We start from the raw sequence: 17,968 nt of genomic DNA, 5'->3' as shown, positions 1-17,968 counted from the left end.
GCAGACCCTCGGGGGGCAGGGCACAAGTGTCCAGTTGGCTCTGTTGTTGGCTGACTTACAGCGGGGTCCCCAAAAGCTCGGTCCGCACCTTGCCCCCGGAAGGTCTGACCCTGGGGTCTAGCTCAGTGGGGCTGGCTGAGGGTCCAGGCAGCTGCGGTCAGAGTGGGGAGCTTCTGGCACACAGGCTCTGAGTGCCAGGGTGCTGCAGGAAGGGAGTCACACCGGGAGGTGGGGGCATTTCCGGGGTCCCTCAGGAGCATCCCCGAGCAAACGCCACGGAGAGAGTAAACCCGGGGGAGTAGCAGCAGCCATAGAGGGAGGCTTTACCCTAATTCCCACCTCCAGGGCACGTCACCCTCTGCACGGAGCAGGACTGAGCCAAGTCCCCTTGGGGGGGTATTCGAACCCTCCCACCATTAAGGAGCCCTCCTCTCCTCCATGCCCAGGGGACATGACTGGGCCTCAATGCTTGAGCCCGAAGAGACCAGAGAACCTGGCCCCTGCTGCCCTGGCCAGAGCTGCCATGGAGGCGAGGCCAGGACCTAAGTTCCCTCGAAGCTGCCCGGCCGCACAGTGGGCTATCCAGGGCCGCGCAGCCGGGGAGAGGCGCCTCTCCCCGGCCCCGGAGCTGCTGCGGCGAGAGGGGGCTGGGGGGAGTCCCGTCTCCCCGCTGCAGCCCCGGGGCAGCCTGCACCCCAAATCCTCATCCCTGGCTCCACCCCAGAGCCCGCATCCCCAGCTGGAGCTCTCACCCCCCGCACCCCAACTCTCTGCCCCAGCCCTGAGCCCCCCTCCCACACCCTGAACCCCTCATCCCTGGCCCCACCCGAGCCCTCACCCCCACCCCCAACCCTCTGCCCCAGCCCTGAGCCCCCTCCCACACTCTGAACCCCTCGGCCCCACCCCAGAGCCCGCACCTCCAGCCAGAGCCATCACCCCCCAACACCCCAACCCCCTGCCCCTATCCTCAGCCCCACCCCCTCCACACATCAGCTCCACATTGGTGCACATAGCAAAATTCACTCCGCACATGGATGGAAAAAGTTAGAGGGCACATTGGCCAGGACTGCAGTGGGATGGCTGGGTGGGGGTCCGGCTAGACGACAGAGAAGGCTGCTTTTAAAACGGAGTTAGCTACGGGCCTTGGGGCCCCTAATGCCTAGTGTAGACACAGCCCAACCCCGCAGGGTACAGTGCAGCCAACTAACACAACTGCCTGGACCTGGGTGCAGGGACTTTGTCCCCCGGCTGGAGCGCGCCCCACTGTCTAGCGGGTGCCCCCTGCTCGAGGCCAGGCAGCATGGCAAGGAGATAGCACCCCTCCCAGCGGGTGACCCCAGCACTGAGAGCTGGGGGCCTCCCGGGGAGCACTCTGGGCTGCTCTGCTTCCCTTGGGGTCTGCCGGCTGCTGTTCCCCCCCCAGGCCAGGCCAGGCCCACCTATTCCCTGCGCCTCACCCACCCCCTATCTACTGCCCCCCTCGCCCCGACCCCCACCTATTGCCTGCCCCTCGCCTACCCCCACCTACTGCCCCCCTTACCCATCCCCCACCTACTTCCCCTCTCGCCCACCCCCCACCTACTGCCCCCCTTGTCCCCACCCCACCACCTATTCCTTGCGCCTCGCCCACCCCACCTACTGCCCCCCTCCCACCACCTATTCCCTGCACCTCACCCACCCCCACCTACTGCCCCCCTCCCACCACCTATTCCCTACCCCTCGCCCACACTCCACCTACTGCCCCTCTCGCCCCCACCCCCACCTATTGCCTGCCCCTCGCCCACCCCCCACCTACTGCCCCCCTTACCCCCACCCCACCACCTATTCCTTGCGCCTCGCCCACCCCCACCTACTGCCCCTCTCGCCCACCTATTCCCTGCACCTCACCCACCCCCCATCTACTGCCCCCCTCGCCCCGACCCCCACCTACTGCGCCTCTCGCCCCCACCCCCACCTATTGCCTGCCCTTCGCCCACACCTCACCTACTGCCCCTCTCGTCCCCACCCCCACCTATTCCCTGCCCCTCGCCCACACCCCCACCGACTGCCCCCCGCTCCCACCCCCCACCTACTGCCCCCCTCGCCCCCACCCCACCTATTCCCTGCCCCTCACCCACACCCCACCTACTGCCCCTCTCGCCCCCACCCCCACCTATTCCCTGCCCCTCCCCCTGCCCCCCCACCCCAGGGCCCAGCCCCCCATACTGTGCCTCGCCCCGCTGTCCCTCCCTCCCTGCTGCGGGGCCCTGGTCCCACTCACTGCTCCCCGTCTCTGCAGTTGTGGGGCTGCGATGGCATCAAAGCCTCGGTGGGGGGCTTGAGCTCTGCCCCTCTGGTGCTGCCAGGTGGGGTTTGCGTAGTGCTGGGGGGCTGGTGGGGTGGGGAGCTGCTGCTGAGACTGTTTAACCCCCCTTTTCTCCAGTCTGCCAAGGAGGGAGCAGCCAGCACCATTTACTGCGCCGTCTCGGAGGAGGTCGCGGGTGTCACGGGGAAGTACTTCGACAGCGACTGCAGGCTGATGCTGCCCTCTGCGGCTGCCCGCGACCCGGGCCTGGCCCGCAAGCTGTGGGAAGAGTCGGAGCGACGGACGGGCCTCGCTGAGAGCAGGGGCATGTGAGCCATGGAGCCCGTCGCCCCTGCCCTGCAGCACCCGGCTACTCCCGCGGGAGCTGGGACCCCGGGCGAGCAGGAGGGGAGATGGGGTCGCGGGGGCTCGCGCGGAAGCCAGGAAGGTGGGAATTAGCTGAGCCATTGCAAGGTAGGGATGCCAACTTTCTACTCGCACAGAACCAAACACCCCTTGCCCCACTCCCTGCCCCTTCTCCGAGCCCTCCCACGCCCCCATCACTCGCACTCCCATCCTCACTCACTCACTCACTCACTTTCACCAGGCTGGCTTAGTGGGTTGGGGTGCGGGCTCTGGGGTGAGGCTGCGGGGTTTGGGGTGCAGGAGAGTGCTCCAGGCTAGGATTGGGGGTTTGGCAGGTGGGAGGGAGATCAGGGCTGGGGCAGGGGGTTGGGGCTTGGCCTCTGGCTGGGGGTTCAGACTCTGGGGTGGGGCTGGGGATGAGGGGTTTGGGATGCAGGAGGGTGATCAGGGCTGGGGCATGGGGTTGGGGCATGGGAGGGCGTTGGGGTGTAGGCTCCGGGCAGTGCTTACCTCAAGCAGCTCCCGAAAGCAGCGGCATGTCCCCCCCTCCAGCTCCTACACAGAGGCCCAGCCAGGAGGCTCTGGCGCTGCCCTGTGCACAGGCACCGCCCCCGCAGTTCCCACTGGCTCCGGTTCTTGACCAATGGGAGCTGCGGAGCCGGCGCTTCGGGAGCCAGAGAGCCAAGGAGCCAGAGAGGGGACATACTGCTGCTTCCGGGAGCCGCGTGGAGCCATGGCAGGCAGGGAGCCTGCCTTAGCCCCGCTGTGCCGCCGACCAGTCTTTGAACGGCCCAGTCAGTGGTGCTGACCGGAGTTGCCAGGGTCCCTTTCAGTTGAAAACCGGGCACCTGGCAACCCTATTGCAAGGGCCCACTGCCTCCGTGCTGCTGAGTGCCATCTCCCCAACCCGTCCTGCTGCCTGTGGCAGCCCTGCCCATTATCTGGGGCACAGTTCAGAAATAACCTTGGCAGGGCAGGGCCTGTCTACACTACCCCTGCTCCTCCCCTGCTTGGAGGAGCCTCTACAGCGCAGCTGCTGATGTGGGGAGGGCCAAGTCATTCAGCAGCCTCCTCAGAGACCATGCCCGTGACCCGGCAGCATACAGGGCAGGCCTGGCATTGGGCCCAGCTGGGCCCTTCACTCGCCTTCTCCCCAATGCCCCCCGCAAAGGGGCCCTCGCTGCCAAGGGGCTGAGCCAAGGGACCTCCCTGTTCAAGGCTGTGCAGATGAACGCGCAGTCCTGGGGAGGGTGACAGAAGCTCGCTCGCAGGTGCTTTTCCCCCCGTGTTCGCTCTGCTTTATTAAATACAGCTCTCTGGTGCCTGCGAGTGGTGTGGGCTCCTTCCTGCGGCACGGGGCCTCCCCTTCCGGCGTCAAGGTAGAGGGCAGCGTGGCGGGCGAGGCAGGACACCTCACTGCCAAGCAATGTCTAGCTCCAGCCTCTCCTTCCTGACGGTGCGGAGCAGCTGGTCGTAGTCCCGGCGGTGGATGGCTGGGCAGCCGGCTAGGTTCAGGGAGCTGAGCCCATTGTCCAGGGCCAGCAGGCAGTGCAGGGTCGGGCTGGACACCTGGCTCTCGGCCAGCGACAGCTCTCGCAGATTGCAGAGGGCAGCGCCGGGGGCTGCCAGCACCTTCTGGAAGACGCCATCCAGGGAGAAAGGGATGCTGAGCAAGGCCACGGTCTCCAGGCTGGGGGAGCGGCTGAGTAGGGAGGCCAGGCTCGACCGCAGGACAGTGGCATGCTGGGAAGGGAGAGGCCCACACGAGCCGGCCAGGCCCAAGCTGAAGTGCCGGAGCTTGGGGAAGGGGTGGTGGAGCAGGTCCAGCTCCCAGTCCTGCAGCTCCACGGCAGGCTCCCCGTTGGGCACAGCGTCGGCCGGCCGCACGGGCCCCGCGGGCGTGCTCAGGTGGCTGCTGAAGGCAGTGAGGTTGGGGCAGCAGTTCAGCAGGGTGCAGAAGGAAAACTCGTCACCGTAGAAGAAGCCGTGGAGGGAGAGGGACTGCAGCTGGGCTCCCAGGCCCTGAGCCACAGGAAGCATCTCTGCCAGCCCCCGCCCCTGGTGCCCCGTGCAGTGCACGGCAAGCTGGGTGAGGCGGCTCCAGGCCAGGCGGTCCCAGCTGGCGCCAGGGCCGTCGCTGAGCGACACGGTCGCCTCCGCCATCTCTGGGCACACGGAGCAGAACGTGGCGAGGAAGGGCTCCTCCACCTCCTCCACCCGCCTGAGCGGCAGCGTGAGCCAGGAGTCGCCCGCAGCTGCCTGGGCACCCTGCCTGCGCCGGGCCAGCTCCTCCAGCGAGGGGAATCCCGGCAAGCCCTGCGTGCCACCGAACTGCTGAGTGTGAATGAGACACAGGGCCTCCCTGAGGTGGCTGGTGGCCAGGAACTCCAGGCTGGGCAGAGCCAGCAGCACAAAGGCCAGGGCTCTGACCAAGTCCTGGCTGTGGTCCTCGGGCTCCATCCCCTGGGCCAGCAGCACCCGCAGTGCGGGGCAGCACAGGGCGCTCTCGGTCTGATCATAGGCCAGGTGCAGCAGGGAGTCTGGCGTCACCTTCTGGCAGTGCGAGACGTCCAGCTCCCGCAGGCGCCGGCAGCAGGAGCCCACGGCTGCCAGCACCTGCGTGTTGGCCTGCGTCTCCGCCAGGCCCAGCTTGGTCAGACGCGGCAGGCCTTCCAGCAGGTCCACCAGCGCAGCTGTCGGGACCCGGCTGCAGCCGTTGAGGTCCAGGGAGGACAAGTTCTGCAACAGGAACCAGGGAGATAGACCAGGTGCTTCCCTTGGGGGGAGGTTAATGGCTGGGGGGCGTCAACGGGCTCGTCCATTAGCTCCAGGACACAGGCAGGGGTTGGAGGAGCTTCTCCCCTCCCGCCCAGCTGCCCCAGGCAGGGCCCCACTCTTGCGGTGGAGAGGAGACCTGTCCAGTCCTGGCTTCTCACCTGACCCTGGGGAGGGGCAGCAGGCCAGTGCTGTGCAGGAGCCAGGCAGACACTCCCCGGCATCCCTCCGCGCCCCCTGTCTATTTACACTGGGAGCTCTGGGCTGGGAGCCCATCTGCCCACCACACCCACTCCCCATGCTGCTAGGTGAACCGCTGGGGTTTGGGGTATGGGCTCAGGGCTGGGACAGAGGGTTGGGGTGCGCGGGGGGGGGCTGGGGATGAGGGGTTTGGGGTGCAAGCTTCCCCAGGGCTGTGGTGGGGAGAGATGACTCCCCCCAGACCCCTGTTGCTGCAGCAGCTTGGGGAGAGGTCCCTCTCCTTGCTGCGCAGCCGCGCAACTTAGGGGGAACTTAGCCTCTTCCCCGCTCTCACCAGCAGACATCATTCCGCTCCCACAGCCAGGGGCAGACTCCAGGAGTCCTGAATCCTAGTCCTCAGCTCTGACCACTGCACCCCACCTCTTCCTAGAGCTGGGGAGAGAACCCAGGAGTTCATCCGCTCAGACCCCTTCCCTCCTCATTTCCTGGTCCGGAGGTGGCTCTGGTGTCCCAGAAGGCGGCTGGGGCTCTGCTTACCTTGCACCGCACTGTGACCAGCTGGGTGATGGCGTTGCTGACCAGGCCCGGGCAGGAGCGCAGGCTCAGCGCCGTCAGGTGGGGCACGAGCAGCAGATGGAGCGCGGCCCGCGTCAGGCGCCGACTCTCACCCAGTAACTGGAGCAGGTCCTGGACCAAGCAGCCGGCTGTGTGGGAGACAGCGTGCTAATCAGCCGCCCTGAGCACGGGGCTGTGCTGGCAGAGGGGCTGCCCATGGCGGGCAGGGGGGCGTCTGCGTTGTGAAATGGCAAGGTCAGGAAGTCAGCGCTGCAGCGTGTTTCCTCCCGGCTGTGCCCATGTGGTCCCCTGCTCTCCCGGGTGCTAGTCAGAGCCACACTGCGAGGCCCCGCAGGACAGGGCCAGGAGATGCTCTGGGATGGGAGGGTGGCGGGGACAGAGGGACAGGCCTGCCTCTCACCCAGCTCGTTGAAGGGCCCCATGACGTAGCGGAACTGGAACTCGTCGAGGTAGTTCTCGCTGTAATCCTTCACCCACACACCCTGCATGTGCCTGGCCACGTTGCCAAGGCACAAGCTGCTCAGTGGTGCTACGCCTTTCTTCCTGGGCATCTGGTTGCTGGGGGGAAGCAGAGAAGGGGTTCAGAGGGGAGAAGCAACAACCCCAGCTCTGCCTGCCCTTTCTGCACCTGCCAGCCAAGGAGCTCACAGCACCAGCCCACAGAGACTGAAGCCACACAGGGAGGGTCAGGGACTGATGGGGAAAGGGACTCATGCAGCAACTCAGCGGCAGGGTCAGAAATAGAACTCAGGAGTCCTGGTCCCCAGTCCATGTGCCTCAGCCACATGACTATCCTGCCTCCTCTCAGGGAGGTCTCCGGGTTGAAGTCCACCAGGGCATGCCAGGAAGGCAGCATGCACAGCCCAGGGGCATGGCGCAGAGCCCTCTGTGGGGCAGCCCACTGCCTGGCACTAACTGGGTCAAGAGGGAGCTGGACTAGTCTGCTGGGAGGTTCCACTTCTGCCCTGGACTAGCCCCAGGGCGCTCTTCCTGCATGTCTTCCATGCCTCTCTCCCTCACACTGCCCTGGTTTCTTTCTTGCCCTGCACCAGGTGCTCTCCCGTCTCCTCTAGATTTTCTTTCTCTTCTCCCTCAAATCTCTCTGCTGCCCCCTCGTTCCTACATTGCCAGCCATCTCGCCCACGCCCCTGCCACTCTGGGCAGATTATTCCTTGGCTGTCTGCTAGCAGGGTTCTTGGGTCTGCTTCGGAAGCCACTGGGACTGATCCGGGTCCCACTGCACTTGCCAGGAGATGGTGGGCTTAAGCCTGCCCAAAGCTAAAGGCCTGTCCTTCGATCGAGGGCAGGGGCAGGCAGTGGACCCAGGCCACAAGTAAATACTGGGGACAACTAATGAAAAAACTGGAATGGGCATGAAGGTCAAAGGTTAAAAATCAGGGAGTCAGAGGGGGTCACCCAGCAGAGAGCCCCTGCCAGTGCCCGCTGCTCCTCAAAGGTGTCGGTGGACGCTGCCCAGAGAACCTTTGCTTAGTGGCGTGACTGTGCAGAGCAGAAACAGGCCCTACAGTCACCTCCAGCTTTATCTTCCTGGGACGGGGGATGGCCATCCTGGCCAGCACCAGGAGGAGGAGGTCCCACAACTTTGTGGGGCCATGGATAGGAAGGAAGAGGGGGTGAATTAGGAGGGGCGGGAGAAGTGGGGCCAGAATCTCAGGAAGAGGTTGGGAAGGAGCTGGAAGAGGGGCTGCAACCTGGTGCACCCTCCACGGACACACGCCAGGGTCTCCCTCTAGCTGCACAAGGAACAGATGTCAGGGGAGTGAGGAGCGGTGCCAGGTATGTGACCATGCTCAGAGCTCCACGGAGGAGCTGCCAGCTGATCTCCCCGAGCAGACTGTAGAACTAGAATGGCTCAGACCGGCCCACCGGCCCTTCCTTGCCCTCCTCAGCTGGCAGCAGGTTGTGGTGGGACACAAGGGCAAGGAAGGTTTCAGAGGAGCACTCGTGTTAGTCTGTATTCGCAAAAAGAAAAGGAGGACTTGTGGCACCTTGCTCAAATAAATTGGTTAGTCTCCAAGGGCAAGGAAGTGGCTGGTCTGAGGCAGTGTGTAGGGATGTTTCCTGGGTGCGGCGCAGAGATGGATCATTTGGGGGCGTGCGGGGGCGGCTTGCAGGGTGGGGCCTGGCCTGACGAGAAGGCCAGGGGAGAGGGGTGGGCAGGGAGCACCCTCCTGCAGGACCTGCTCAAGAAAAGCGAGAGAAGCAGGAGGCAAGGCTGCCCGCTCCTCCTGTTGCACAGCACAGCAGGGTGGACAGCCCCATCCACCGGCCAAGCGCCCCAGGGTCCAGCCAGTCCCTCGGAGCCAGGGGGCCTGACCCCTGCCAGAGACAGGAAACTGGACTGGAAGGAAACCCCTGGGCTGATGTGCTATCCCAGTGCTTGTGTTCCACCCCCTGTACCTCCGGCTCTAGCAGCAGGCTTGCTCTCTCTGGCATGCATGCACCTCCCCACCCCCGGAGGCCCCCCAAGCTCTGCCATAGGGGCTGGCTCTAGGGGGGCTCCTGCTGCACCCCCTGGCTGGAAGCGGTTTCCATCACATGCAGGGTTTACAGCTGGGTCCAGCGGCTCTCAGCCCCCCTGCTGTACACATTGTTGCAGCCCCCTGTGCCCAGCCTTTGTTTCTCTCGCTGTTTGCAGGGTGGTTGGAGCTTGTCTCTTTCACCACCGGAAGCTGGTCCCATACAAGGTATGATCGCACCCGCCATGGTTTTCAGGGACCGTTTCCCTGTCCATTCCCTGCACACTGGATTTCACACATGGTGGGGACAGAGGCCTCCAGGGAGAGCGGGAGGTTTGGCTGAACCCCCGCTGGAGGTCTGGAAGCTGCCCCTGGGTTTTATTCCCGCGAGGGGGGTCTCACCTTTCATTTGTCATTACTCCATTTTAACAATCCCATCTACATCCCCACCTCCTGCAGCTTCCTCCCGGTTCTGACCCACCCTTGTCCAGCCCTTCTCGGTTCCCACCATCCCACCTCAGCTTACGAAAGAGTGACAGACGGAGGCTGCCAGAGACAGGATCCCAGGGACCGCAGCACAGGGCAGGGGGGAACACGGGCTGGATCCCTTTACCCCGAAAGACACCACAATTTCAAAGTGACAGCCCCTTACCAGCAGCAACTCCACCCCACCTGAGCCCTCGCCAACAGCTGGGCTCCTGCCTGCTTCCTGTCCCGGTGGCCTGGCTGGCCCCACCTACCCGAGGGAGGGGAGAGAAAGTTTCCTCGCCTGGCCTCCAGCGGGTTAAAGAGGCACAGACAGCATCCCGATGCAGTGAGCTGTAGCTCATGAAAGCTTATGCTCTAATAAATTGGTTAGTCTCTAATGTGCCACAAGTCCTCCTGTTCTTTTTGCGGATACAGACTAACACGGCTGCTCCTCTGGAACCTGTCAGGCAGCATGTTGTAGCCGAGCAGGCCCAGGGTATCAGAGGGACAAGGTGCGGGAGGGAATGGCTGTTATCGGACCAACTTCTGCTGGGGAGAGAGACGAGCTTTGGAGCCTCACGAGCTCTTCTTCGGGTCTGGGAAACGTACTGTGAGTGTCCCAGCTACATACCAGACCCGACCGATAGTGCAGCATAGGGAGTTAGCCCACGTTCAAAGGGACCATTCAAGGCCATGCCCCTGTAGCTAGAGGACAAAATGGAGGGCTAGTGGCTTACACGCTGTAGTAATTTAAGACCATGATTTTGAGTGTCTGACTACGTTAGGAATGTACGTGCCCAGGCTGCTCTTCCGAGAGGGGCAGGTTCCTTTGAGGATGAGGCCTGACAGGTCAGATAAGGAGCGATTGCTTTGTGAAAAGTGTTTGCTTGACACTAAAAATCAGCTGGAAAGCATAGGAGAAGGAACTACGGGGGTGTCTGCGTGGAGGGCAGCAGCACCCTGGCTGGAAGCGGTTTCCATCACATGCAGGGTTTACAGTTGGGTTCATAAAAAGAAAAGGAGTACTTGTGGGTTCTCAGCACCCCCGTACACAGTGTCCCAGCGTTCAGGCTGGAAAGCAAACGAAAGCTGCGCATAACCCTGGAAGACAGAAATCGCATTGGGATGGGCAGCAACCTGCCAACAGACTGGGGGCACCCAGACACTTGGTGCTGCAACCCCACCTACACCTGCCCCCTAGTGCCAGCCCCCCCCGCAATCCCCCACACCTGCCCCCTGGTGCCAGCCCCCCCCGCAACCCCCCCTACACCTGCCCCCTGGTGCCAGCCCCCCCCGCAACCTCCCCTACACCTGCCCCCTGGCGCCAGCCCCTCCGCAACCCCCCCACACCTGCCCCCTGGCGCCAGCCCCCCCCGCAACCCCCCCTACAACTGCCCCCTGGTGCCAGCCCCCCCCGCAATCCCCCACACCTGCCCCCTGGTGCCAGCCCCCCCCCGCAGCCCCCACACACCTGCCCCCTGGTGCCAGCCCCCCCGCAACCCCCCCTACACCTGCCCCCTGGTGCCAGCCCCCCCCGCAACCCCCCCTACACCTGCCCCCTGGCGCCAGCCCCTCCGCAACCCCCCCACACCTGCCCCCTGGCGCCAGCCCCCCCCGCAACCCCCCCTACACCTGCCCCCTGGTGCCAGCCCCCCCCGCAGCCCCCCCACACCTGCCCCCTGGTGCCAGCCCCCCCCCGCAGCCCCCCCACACCTGCCCCCTGGTGCCAGCTCCCCCGCAGCCCCCCCACACCTGCCCCCTGGTGCCAGCCCCCCCCGCAGTCCCCCCACACCTGCCCCCTGGTGCCAGCCCCCCCGCAACCCCCCACACCTGCCCCCTGGTGCCAGCCCCCCCCGCAGCCCCCCTACACCTGCCCCCTGGTGCCAGCCCCCCCCCCCGCAGCCCCCCCACACCTGCCCCCTGGTGCCAGCCCCCCCCCGCAGCCCCCCCACACCTGCCCCCTGGTGCCAGCCCCCCCCGCAGCCCCCCCACACCTGCCCCCTGGTGCCAGCCCCCCCCCGCAGCCCCCCCACACCTGCCCCCTGGTGCCAGCCCCCCCCCGCAGCCCTCCCACACCTGCCCCCTGGTGCCAGCCCCCCCCCGCAGCCCTCCCACACCTGCCCCCTGGTGCCAGCCCCCCCCGCAGCCCCCCCACACCTGCCCCCTGGTGCCAGCCCCCCCCGCAACCCCCCCACACCTGCCCCCTGGTGCCAGCCCCCCCGCAGCCCCCCCTACACCTGCCCCCTGGTGCCAGCCCCCCCCCGGAGCCCCCCCACACCTGCCCCCTGGTGCCAGCACCCCCGCAACCCCCCACAGCTGCCCCCTGGTGCCAGCCCCCCCCGCAACCCCCCCTACACCTGCCCCCTGGTGCCAGCCCCCCCCGCAACCCCCCCTACACCTGCCCCCTGGTGCCAGCCCCCCCTGCAACCCCCCCACACCTGCCCCCTGGTGAAAGCTCCCCCCCCGCAACCCCCCCTACACCTGCCCCCTGGTGCCAGCCCCCCCGCAACCCCCCACAGCTGCCCCCTGGTGCCAGCCCCCCCGCACCGAGTCCCGAACGATCAGCCCCTCCCCTCAAGCTAGTGCACCCACCGGTCCCTCGCTCTCGCGCGCCTACCCTTATGCCCCCGCCCCTCCATGCTCTAGGCTCCGCCCCCTATGTCCCCTTGCCCTTGCCGTAGAGTGATCTCGCACCCCGCGTCTTCCTGGCCTCAGCGTCCTACTGCGCCTGCGCGACCCGTTCTGAAGGACCCCTGCGGGCTGCCCGTGGCAATGCCTGACCGGAAAGTTCCGCACTGAGGAGCCCGGCGAGTGTGGGTGCGTCAGGCGGCGCGATCGCCACCCCGCGGGCGGGAGCTGGGCTGGGCAGGGCGCGCGGAGCCGGGGGCCGGAGCCGAGGGTGAGCAGCCCAGGGGCGGCCGGGCAGCAGGTACCGACCCCCCCCCGCCGGGGCACCGGACAGGGCCCCCGCTGTGCGGGTGGGGGCGGGGCGGGGCTCCCCTCCCTGTGGGGCCGGGGCGATGGGGGGGGCTCCCATCTGTGAGGGGAAGCCCCCCCCGGGGAATGGGGGTGGGGTGGCCCCTGGGGGGGTGGGGCCAGTGTGGGTATATGGGGGGGCTCCCATCTGCGAGGGTTGGTGCTGGGGTGGGGCAGCCCCCCTTGGGGAATGGGGGTGGGGTGGCCCCTGCGGGGGTGGGGCCAGTGTGGTGATATGGGGGGGCTCCCATCTGCGAGGGTTGGCGCTGGGGTGGGGTGGCCCCTGGGGGGTGGGGCCAGTGTGGGTATATGGGGGGGGCTCCCGTCTGTGAGGGTTGGCGCTGGGGTGGGGCAGCCCCCCTGGGGAATGGGGGTGGGGTGGCCCCTGCGGGGGTGGGGCCAGGGTGGGTATATGGGGGGGCTCCCATCTGCGAGGGTTGGCGCTGGGGTGGGGCAGCCACCCTGGGAAATGGGGGTGGGGCCAGTGTGGGTATGTGGGGGGGCTCCTGTCTGCGAGGGTTGGCGCTGGGGTGGGGCAGCCTCATTCTCCCGCCCCGGGTTGGTGCCAGGGCGGGGCACTGCAGAAGTTTTGCTTGGCAGCCAGTTTCCTGTTGGCTGCTGATGTGGCCCTTGCAGACAGGACCTGACCTTTTGTCTGGAGGTTTAGTGTTAATATCGCGGTAGTGCCTGGTTGGGCTCTGGCCCTGGCAGCCTGGGAGCTGCACAAACACAGGGAGGAGGTGGGTTCCCGTCCCTGCCCCAAAGAACTCCCGCTCTAAGGATTTGTTTTATGTAATGTAAAGAGATCAAATGCCAAGGAAATGAGCGACACTTAGCATTGCTCGGGTATCCAGCTCACCCTGGCATTTCTGCGGGAAGGGAGCACCGTAACCCAGCAGCCATTCTCTTTGCCTCTCTGTGGTGGTGAAGCCTAATCCAGCTCTCTCAAAATCAACAAGACTGTGTGGCCATAATATACTTCAAGAAAAGAGTGAGGCTGAATCGCTCAGTGCTTTGGCAGCTGTTCTCATTCTTAATCAGGTTCTTGTATGGTGGGGCAGCAGCACAGAAACCAGGAATTTTGCTAATGTTTTACTGTAAATTTAAAAAAAAAAATCCCCTTTCTTTAGGAGGGATGTACTTAGCCTCTAGATAGTGCTCATTGGAGTGCTGTGTAAACATTAATAGAGCCTTGCATTTCCCCTATGAGGTAGGTAGGTGGCAGAATTCCCATTTTATAGACAGGAAACCTCAGGCACAAAGAAGTGAAATAATTTCCCCATAATGAGTTATCGTCATAGTTGGAATTAGAACTCTAGAGTTTCTGGCTCCTAGCTCTCATCTGAGACCACAACCACTGTGTGGTTAGAAACAGTTCTGCTTAATTTAATCTTTATATTCCCCGTTGATAATGTTGCTAGGGATAATATCATGAAAACAGGTTCTTTGTTAATTCATTTGCTTTCTGCCCTACCTGGAGACCCAAACGTTAGTGGTATTATTTATTAATTTGTAAAGCCCTTTCCACTTGTACCAGTGCTGTCCAGACAGCACTTTGATACAATTCACACACGTACAGCAGTGGCACTGTTAGAGGGATGTGGAAAGGTGTCATAGTTTAGGAAGAGAAGTGCTAGTACAAATGTCAATGAATGAACTATTTCCACAATCTGTTACTGTGGAAATTATTGTTACCAAGCAGGTGACCTATTTGTGGAACAAAGATTCTGTTTTTATGTAGCTGTTCCCATCAGCAAACTTAAAAACAAATGAGAGCATATCCAGAAAGGCCAAATACCCCCCAAAAGAAAAGGAGTACTAGTGGCACCTTAGAGACTAACCAATTTATTTGCACATGAGCTCAATAAAGAGAATGCATCCGATGAAGTGGGCTGTAGCTCATGGAAGCTCATGCTCAAATAAATTGGTTAGTCTCTAAGGTGCCACTAGTACTCCTTTTCTTTTTGCGAATACAGACTAACACGGCTGTTACTCCAAAATACCCCCAGAGACTCTTACAGAGCAGGATTATTCTTAAACATAATGACACCTGCATAGAACTTTTTAAAAAATGCAGGTTTTTTCAGCTTAACTCAGACGCTGCTTGTTCCTACAATTTTTTAAAATTTCAGTGTAATTCACCTTTTTCCTTGGTGGGATGCTTGCAACCTTCAACCCATCTAAGGCATGGAAGCAGGTTTTGTTTTGCTGACTGTAGTTACATATTCTTTCAACATCTTGCATTTGATGATCAAGAACTCTGCAGAGTGTAATAAAATCACAAAAAAGCAAAATCATTATGGATTGCCCACATAAACCCAAATCTGACTTCTACTAAAAGTATCCCAATTCATTTCACATTTATAACTCTTATAACATCTTCAGAATTCTTTAAACAACAAACAGATTAAAGTTTAAAATGCCTCTGTGAAACATGTATAAAACACTTTTCCGACCCAGGTGTTGATTTAGAAAGCTTTGTTTTAGTGGTTTTGGGGTACTCTGTTACGGTTACAATGTTCTAAAACTACAGATTTGCCTGCCTCCTGGTTTGAAACTTTTCTATGGGACAAAACACAAGATAATCCAAAACACAAATCCTTGGCCCCACATCTTTGTTAGCATAAGTTAACGTTTATGTGTAGTCTAGACTTCCATCTGAAAGCACGTTCATAAGGAGGGAAAGCTTTAAAAGTATGCTTTTTTTATGGGGTAAGCCTTCCTGGGGGCATATGTTGTGGGGGCAGAAGTTGAGGTGCTGATCATTTGCTGCAGGGAAAATGTCAAATTTTGAGGGCAGTAGCAAATCTGAGCCCTGGATAATGTCCCATCCGTACAAGTGGATATGTGCTTGTTGAGGCACAAATGCAAATCCCTGCTTTCTTATTGGCTACTGGTGTATAGTCCTTGAGAAAGACTTCTACAGTTATGGGTCAGTAACTGGACAGCAGCTTACTCCTCTGATTGGCTGAGAACTCTGCCAGTCAGATGTCCCCTAAGGCACAGGTTGAAGCTCTAGTTAGCCAATGGCATTGATTCCTCAACCCTGTGCATTTTTCTAAATAGATCTGCTCTGTGCCAGACACTACTGTTCCTTGGGCACAAGAACAAAATACAACACAACGCACAGTCAATCCGTGGAACCTGTTGCCAGGGGATGTTGTGAAGGTCAAAACTATAATGGGGTTCAGAAGAGAATTAGATAAGTTCATGGAGGATAGGTCCATCAATAGCTGTTAGCTAATGTGGTCAGGGATTCAACCCTGTGCTCTGAGTGTCCCTAGGCTCAGATTGCCAGAAGTTGGGAGTGGACGACTGGGGATGGATCACTCAATAATTGCCCTGTTCTGTTCATTCCCTCTGAAGCCCCTGGCACTGGCCACTGTCGGAAGACGGGATACTGGGCTAGATGGACCATTGGTCCGATGCAGTGTGGCCATTCTTATGTTCTTAAGTAGGTGTCTGAAAGCGGGGTCTTTGATTAGCTCTGTAATTTAGTGTTAGTGTTGACATTTGGGCATTGGGTAAATACAGCAGTGCTTGTTGAGACACTGTTATTCATTGTTACTGTCCAGTGTGTTTACTTCTGTGCTCAATGTAAGCTGTCATCTTGAAAAGACTTGATAAACGTGAACCTCCACATGAGGTATTTGAGTAGAAGCTGGTATTTTGTAACTCCTTTCACACATAACAAGGTAGATGTTGCTGGTGCAGTCACACTGTGAGCAGCTTTTCTGCACTCAGTAGTACCTCACCCCAGTACTGAGCGTGAGAATGTCCCCTTACCCTCTAGCTTCCACATGAAAAGACACTGGCAATGAGGAGAGGGGACCCTGGTGTAATGCTGGTCTGAAGGATGACACCTCTTAACAGTGCAGTAGCTGGGGATGGCCCCTTGCTCTGGTGACATTGCTGGATGTTTGCCCAGGGCCTAGTGGCATCTCTATCAGAGATGAGGGATGGAGGCAGTAAGACAGCAGGCCTTCTGTGCTACTAACTCAGTGAAATGTGTGGAAGGAAAGGAATGTTTCTTCCCTCCCATCCACCCCTGTGCTCCAATAGAGAGAGAGCGTGCCCTTCCATGAGAGTCACAAACAAGCAGCCCTGAAGAGTGAGACTTGTTAAATGCAGTGGTTCTTCAGCAGGAACTTGGAGTGGTATAAACTACCAGGATCTGCAATAGCAGATCTTTACGGGAGGCTGATAGTGGCAGGCTCTCTTCTTTCCTGTGTGTCTGTGCAGTGCCCATCACAATGGGGCCCTGACTCTGACTGGGCCTTTGAGGTGCTACTACAGATATGACATAACACGAAGAGGGAAGGAGCCTCTGACTACTACCAAGTCTGTGGTGGCCTGCTCTCTCTCCTCCACCCTCTAGACCTTTCTTGTTTGTGCTCTTCCTTAATAGAGCTTGCTTCCATGGATTCCTTCCCTCAAAGCACACAGCTGAGAGGCCTGACTGCCTCCTACGCCCTTCTTACTTCCTACCTCTCTGAGATACCTATGCACACCCTCTTCACCCTCTTGCACTTCTCTTGAGAGAGTCAGCCTCTGTAACCAATTCTTCCCAAAGACCTTTAATGGATGAGTCGGAGAGTAGAGAGCTCCCCTCAGCTTGCTTCGTTGTCAGATGGATCGTTTTATCGCGGCAAAAAACCGACCCTAATTTCTGAATTGAAAACTCTGCCTGATGGTGCTTGTGTCTTGACATCAAAGAGAAATGACTAATAATCCCCAGTTAACTTTCATACTGCAGTTGTGTTGCTTAAATGCCTTTACAGACCTTAAGTCTCATGATTACAAATTAAATCTTTCCTCCAGATGGCTCTGATGGCAAGAAACAATTTCAATGGGACTCACTCCAGACTGAATCAGGCCATTTCATAATTACAGTAAGCCACAAAAGGATGTCGGCCTAGATGGTGCCCCTGATTGAATGGTTGCATTCTAGAACACTGCGCTGACTCCAAAGAGAAACTCTCCGTAGAGTGCTCTTTTTTTTCTTTTTTGTGAGCCGAAATTCACTACTACTTCCAGTTCATTCAGATGCCGCACAGTTTATTCACTGAGCATGTTTGGTGGAGTCCTGTAACATCACATCATTTATTATGTAGGTGGGAGGGACAGTCTCAAACTAGGACATGGGCAATCTGGATTCCGTTTGGCTCTGCCAAAAGCTAACCAGGTGACCTCGGGCAAGTCATTTGTCACTCTGTACCTCAATTCCCCTGACTTCAGATAGCGTCAAGAATATTGACGCACTTCACACACGTTTGGGGAAGATTCATTGCTAAATGAAATGCAAAGCACTTTAAGATCCTCTGCTGGAAAGGTCGAGCAGTGCCAAGTATAACTGGTTATTAGGAGGGAGGTCTCTGGAACTGTTGGTTTGGACCTCCATTTGTGAGATGTCTGATGCAGCATAAAGACCCAAATCCTCATTGGGACCTTTGGGCCCTGAATTACAGGGGTTTCTGCATTTACCCTCAGAGGGCTTGGGAGTTCTGAATTAAACCCATTTTAAAGAATAATATATGACAAAATGCGTCAGAATAGAAATAATGTAGAAAATACATGAGGATTATGATATACTCAGATATAAAATTAACCTTTAGCCACATCTCCCCTTCAGAATCCTGATGAATGTTCTTCTCCATCTGTCTGTCTGGATTGTTAAATGATTTGCATGTATGTGTTAATGCTACAGTGTGGGTGATTTCTTCTAGAGTTATATTGCTTCTCTTCCTAGGTACCTTTATAAATGAGCCTTAATTTCAGTTTTTCAGTATTCTGAAGATAAAGAATAATGTTGCGTGTCAGAAAACCAGCAATGAGATGAGTT

General features: G+C 59.7%; 3 protein-coding genes across 5 annotated transcripts in view; 2 read left to right on the top strand and 1 right to left on the bottom strand.

The window, feature by feature from the left end:
- LOC311520072 (retinol dehydrogenase 13-like) overlaps positions 1-3,032 on the top strand; it is a 38,016-nt gene extending 34,984 nt beyond the window's left edge. The window contains exon 6 of the mRNA XM_084627321.1: positions 2,423-3,032. Coding sequence (XP_084483447.1) covers positions 2,423-2,617 — 195 coding nt within the window. The 3' untranslated portion in view covers positions 2,618-3,032. The remainder of the gene's footprint in view (positions 1-2,422) is intronic.
- A 901-nt stretch (positions 3,033-3,933) lies between these two features.
- LOC311519736 (uncharacterized protein) lies at positions 3,934-11,754 on the bottom strand. Its single transcript, XM_084626591.1, has 5 exons — positions 11,743-11,754; positions 10,202-10,251; positions 6,603-6,760; positions 6,164-6,330; positions 3,934-5,389 (listed from the first exon to the last, which is right to left on the bottom strand). Exons 3-5 carry the CDS (start codon positions 6,751-6,753, stop codon positions 4,064-4,066), a joined length of 1,644 nt encoding a protein of 547 aa, XP_084482717.1. The 5' UTR covers positions 6,754-6,760; positions 10,202-10,251; positions 11,743-11,754; the 3' UTR covers positions 3,934-4,063.
- Positions 11,755-11,887: 133 nt separating this feature from the next.
- Positions 11,888-17,968, top strand: part of DCTN1 (dynactin subunit 1) — a 144,032-nt gene continuing 137,951 nt past the window's right edge. The window contains exon 1 of one of the 3 annotated variants that reach the window (XM_084626590.1): positions 11,888-11,967. The gene's annotated coding sequence lies outside the window, so the exon portion shown is untranslated. Of the gene's footprint in view, positions 12,080-17,968 lie in introns of all 3 variants that reach the window. The other 2 variants (XM_084626589.1, XM_084626588.1) reach the window with 2 other exon arrangements.

This window comes from Lepidochelys olivacea, assembly GCF_965140295.1.
Source record: "Lepidochelys olivacea isolate rLepOli2 genome assembly, chromosome: 4".
NCBI lineage: Eukaryota > Metazoa > Chordata > Testudines > Cheloniidae > Lepidochelys > Lepidochelys olivacea.
This window is presented reverse-complemented; position numbering and strand designations above follow the sequence as displayed.

Excerpts from the sequence above, each read along its gene's own strand:
- LOC311519736 (XM_084626591.1), bottom strand. The coding sequence starts at position 6,753 with ATGCCCAGGAAGAAAGGCGTAGCACCACTGAGCAGCTTGTGCCTTGGC. Across the intron at positions 6,331-6,602 it reads GGGGCCCTTCAACGAGCTGG|CCGGCTGCTTGGTCCAGGAC; the intron begins GTGAGAGGCAGG and ends TCTCCCACACAG. Across the intron at positions 5,390-6,163 it reads TGGTCACAGTGCGGTGCAAG|AACTTGTCCTCCCTGGACCT; the intron begins GTAAGCAGAGCC and ends TTCCTGTTGCAG.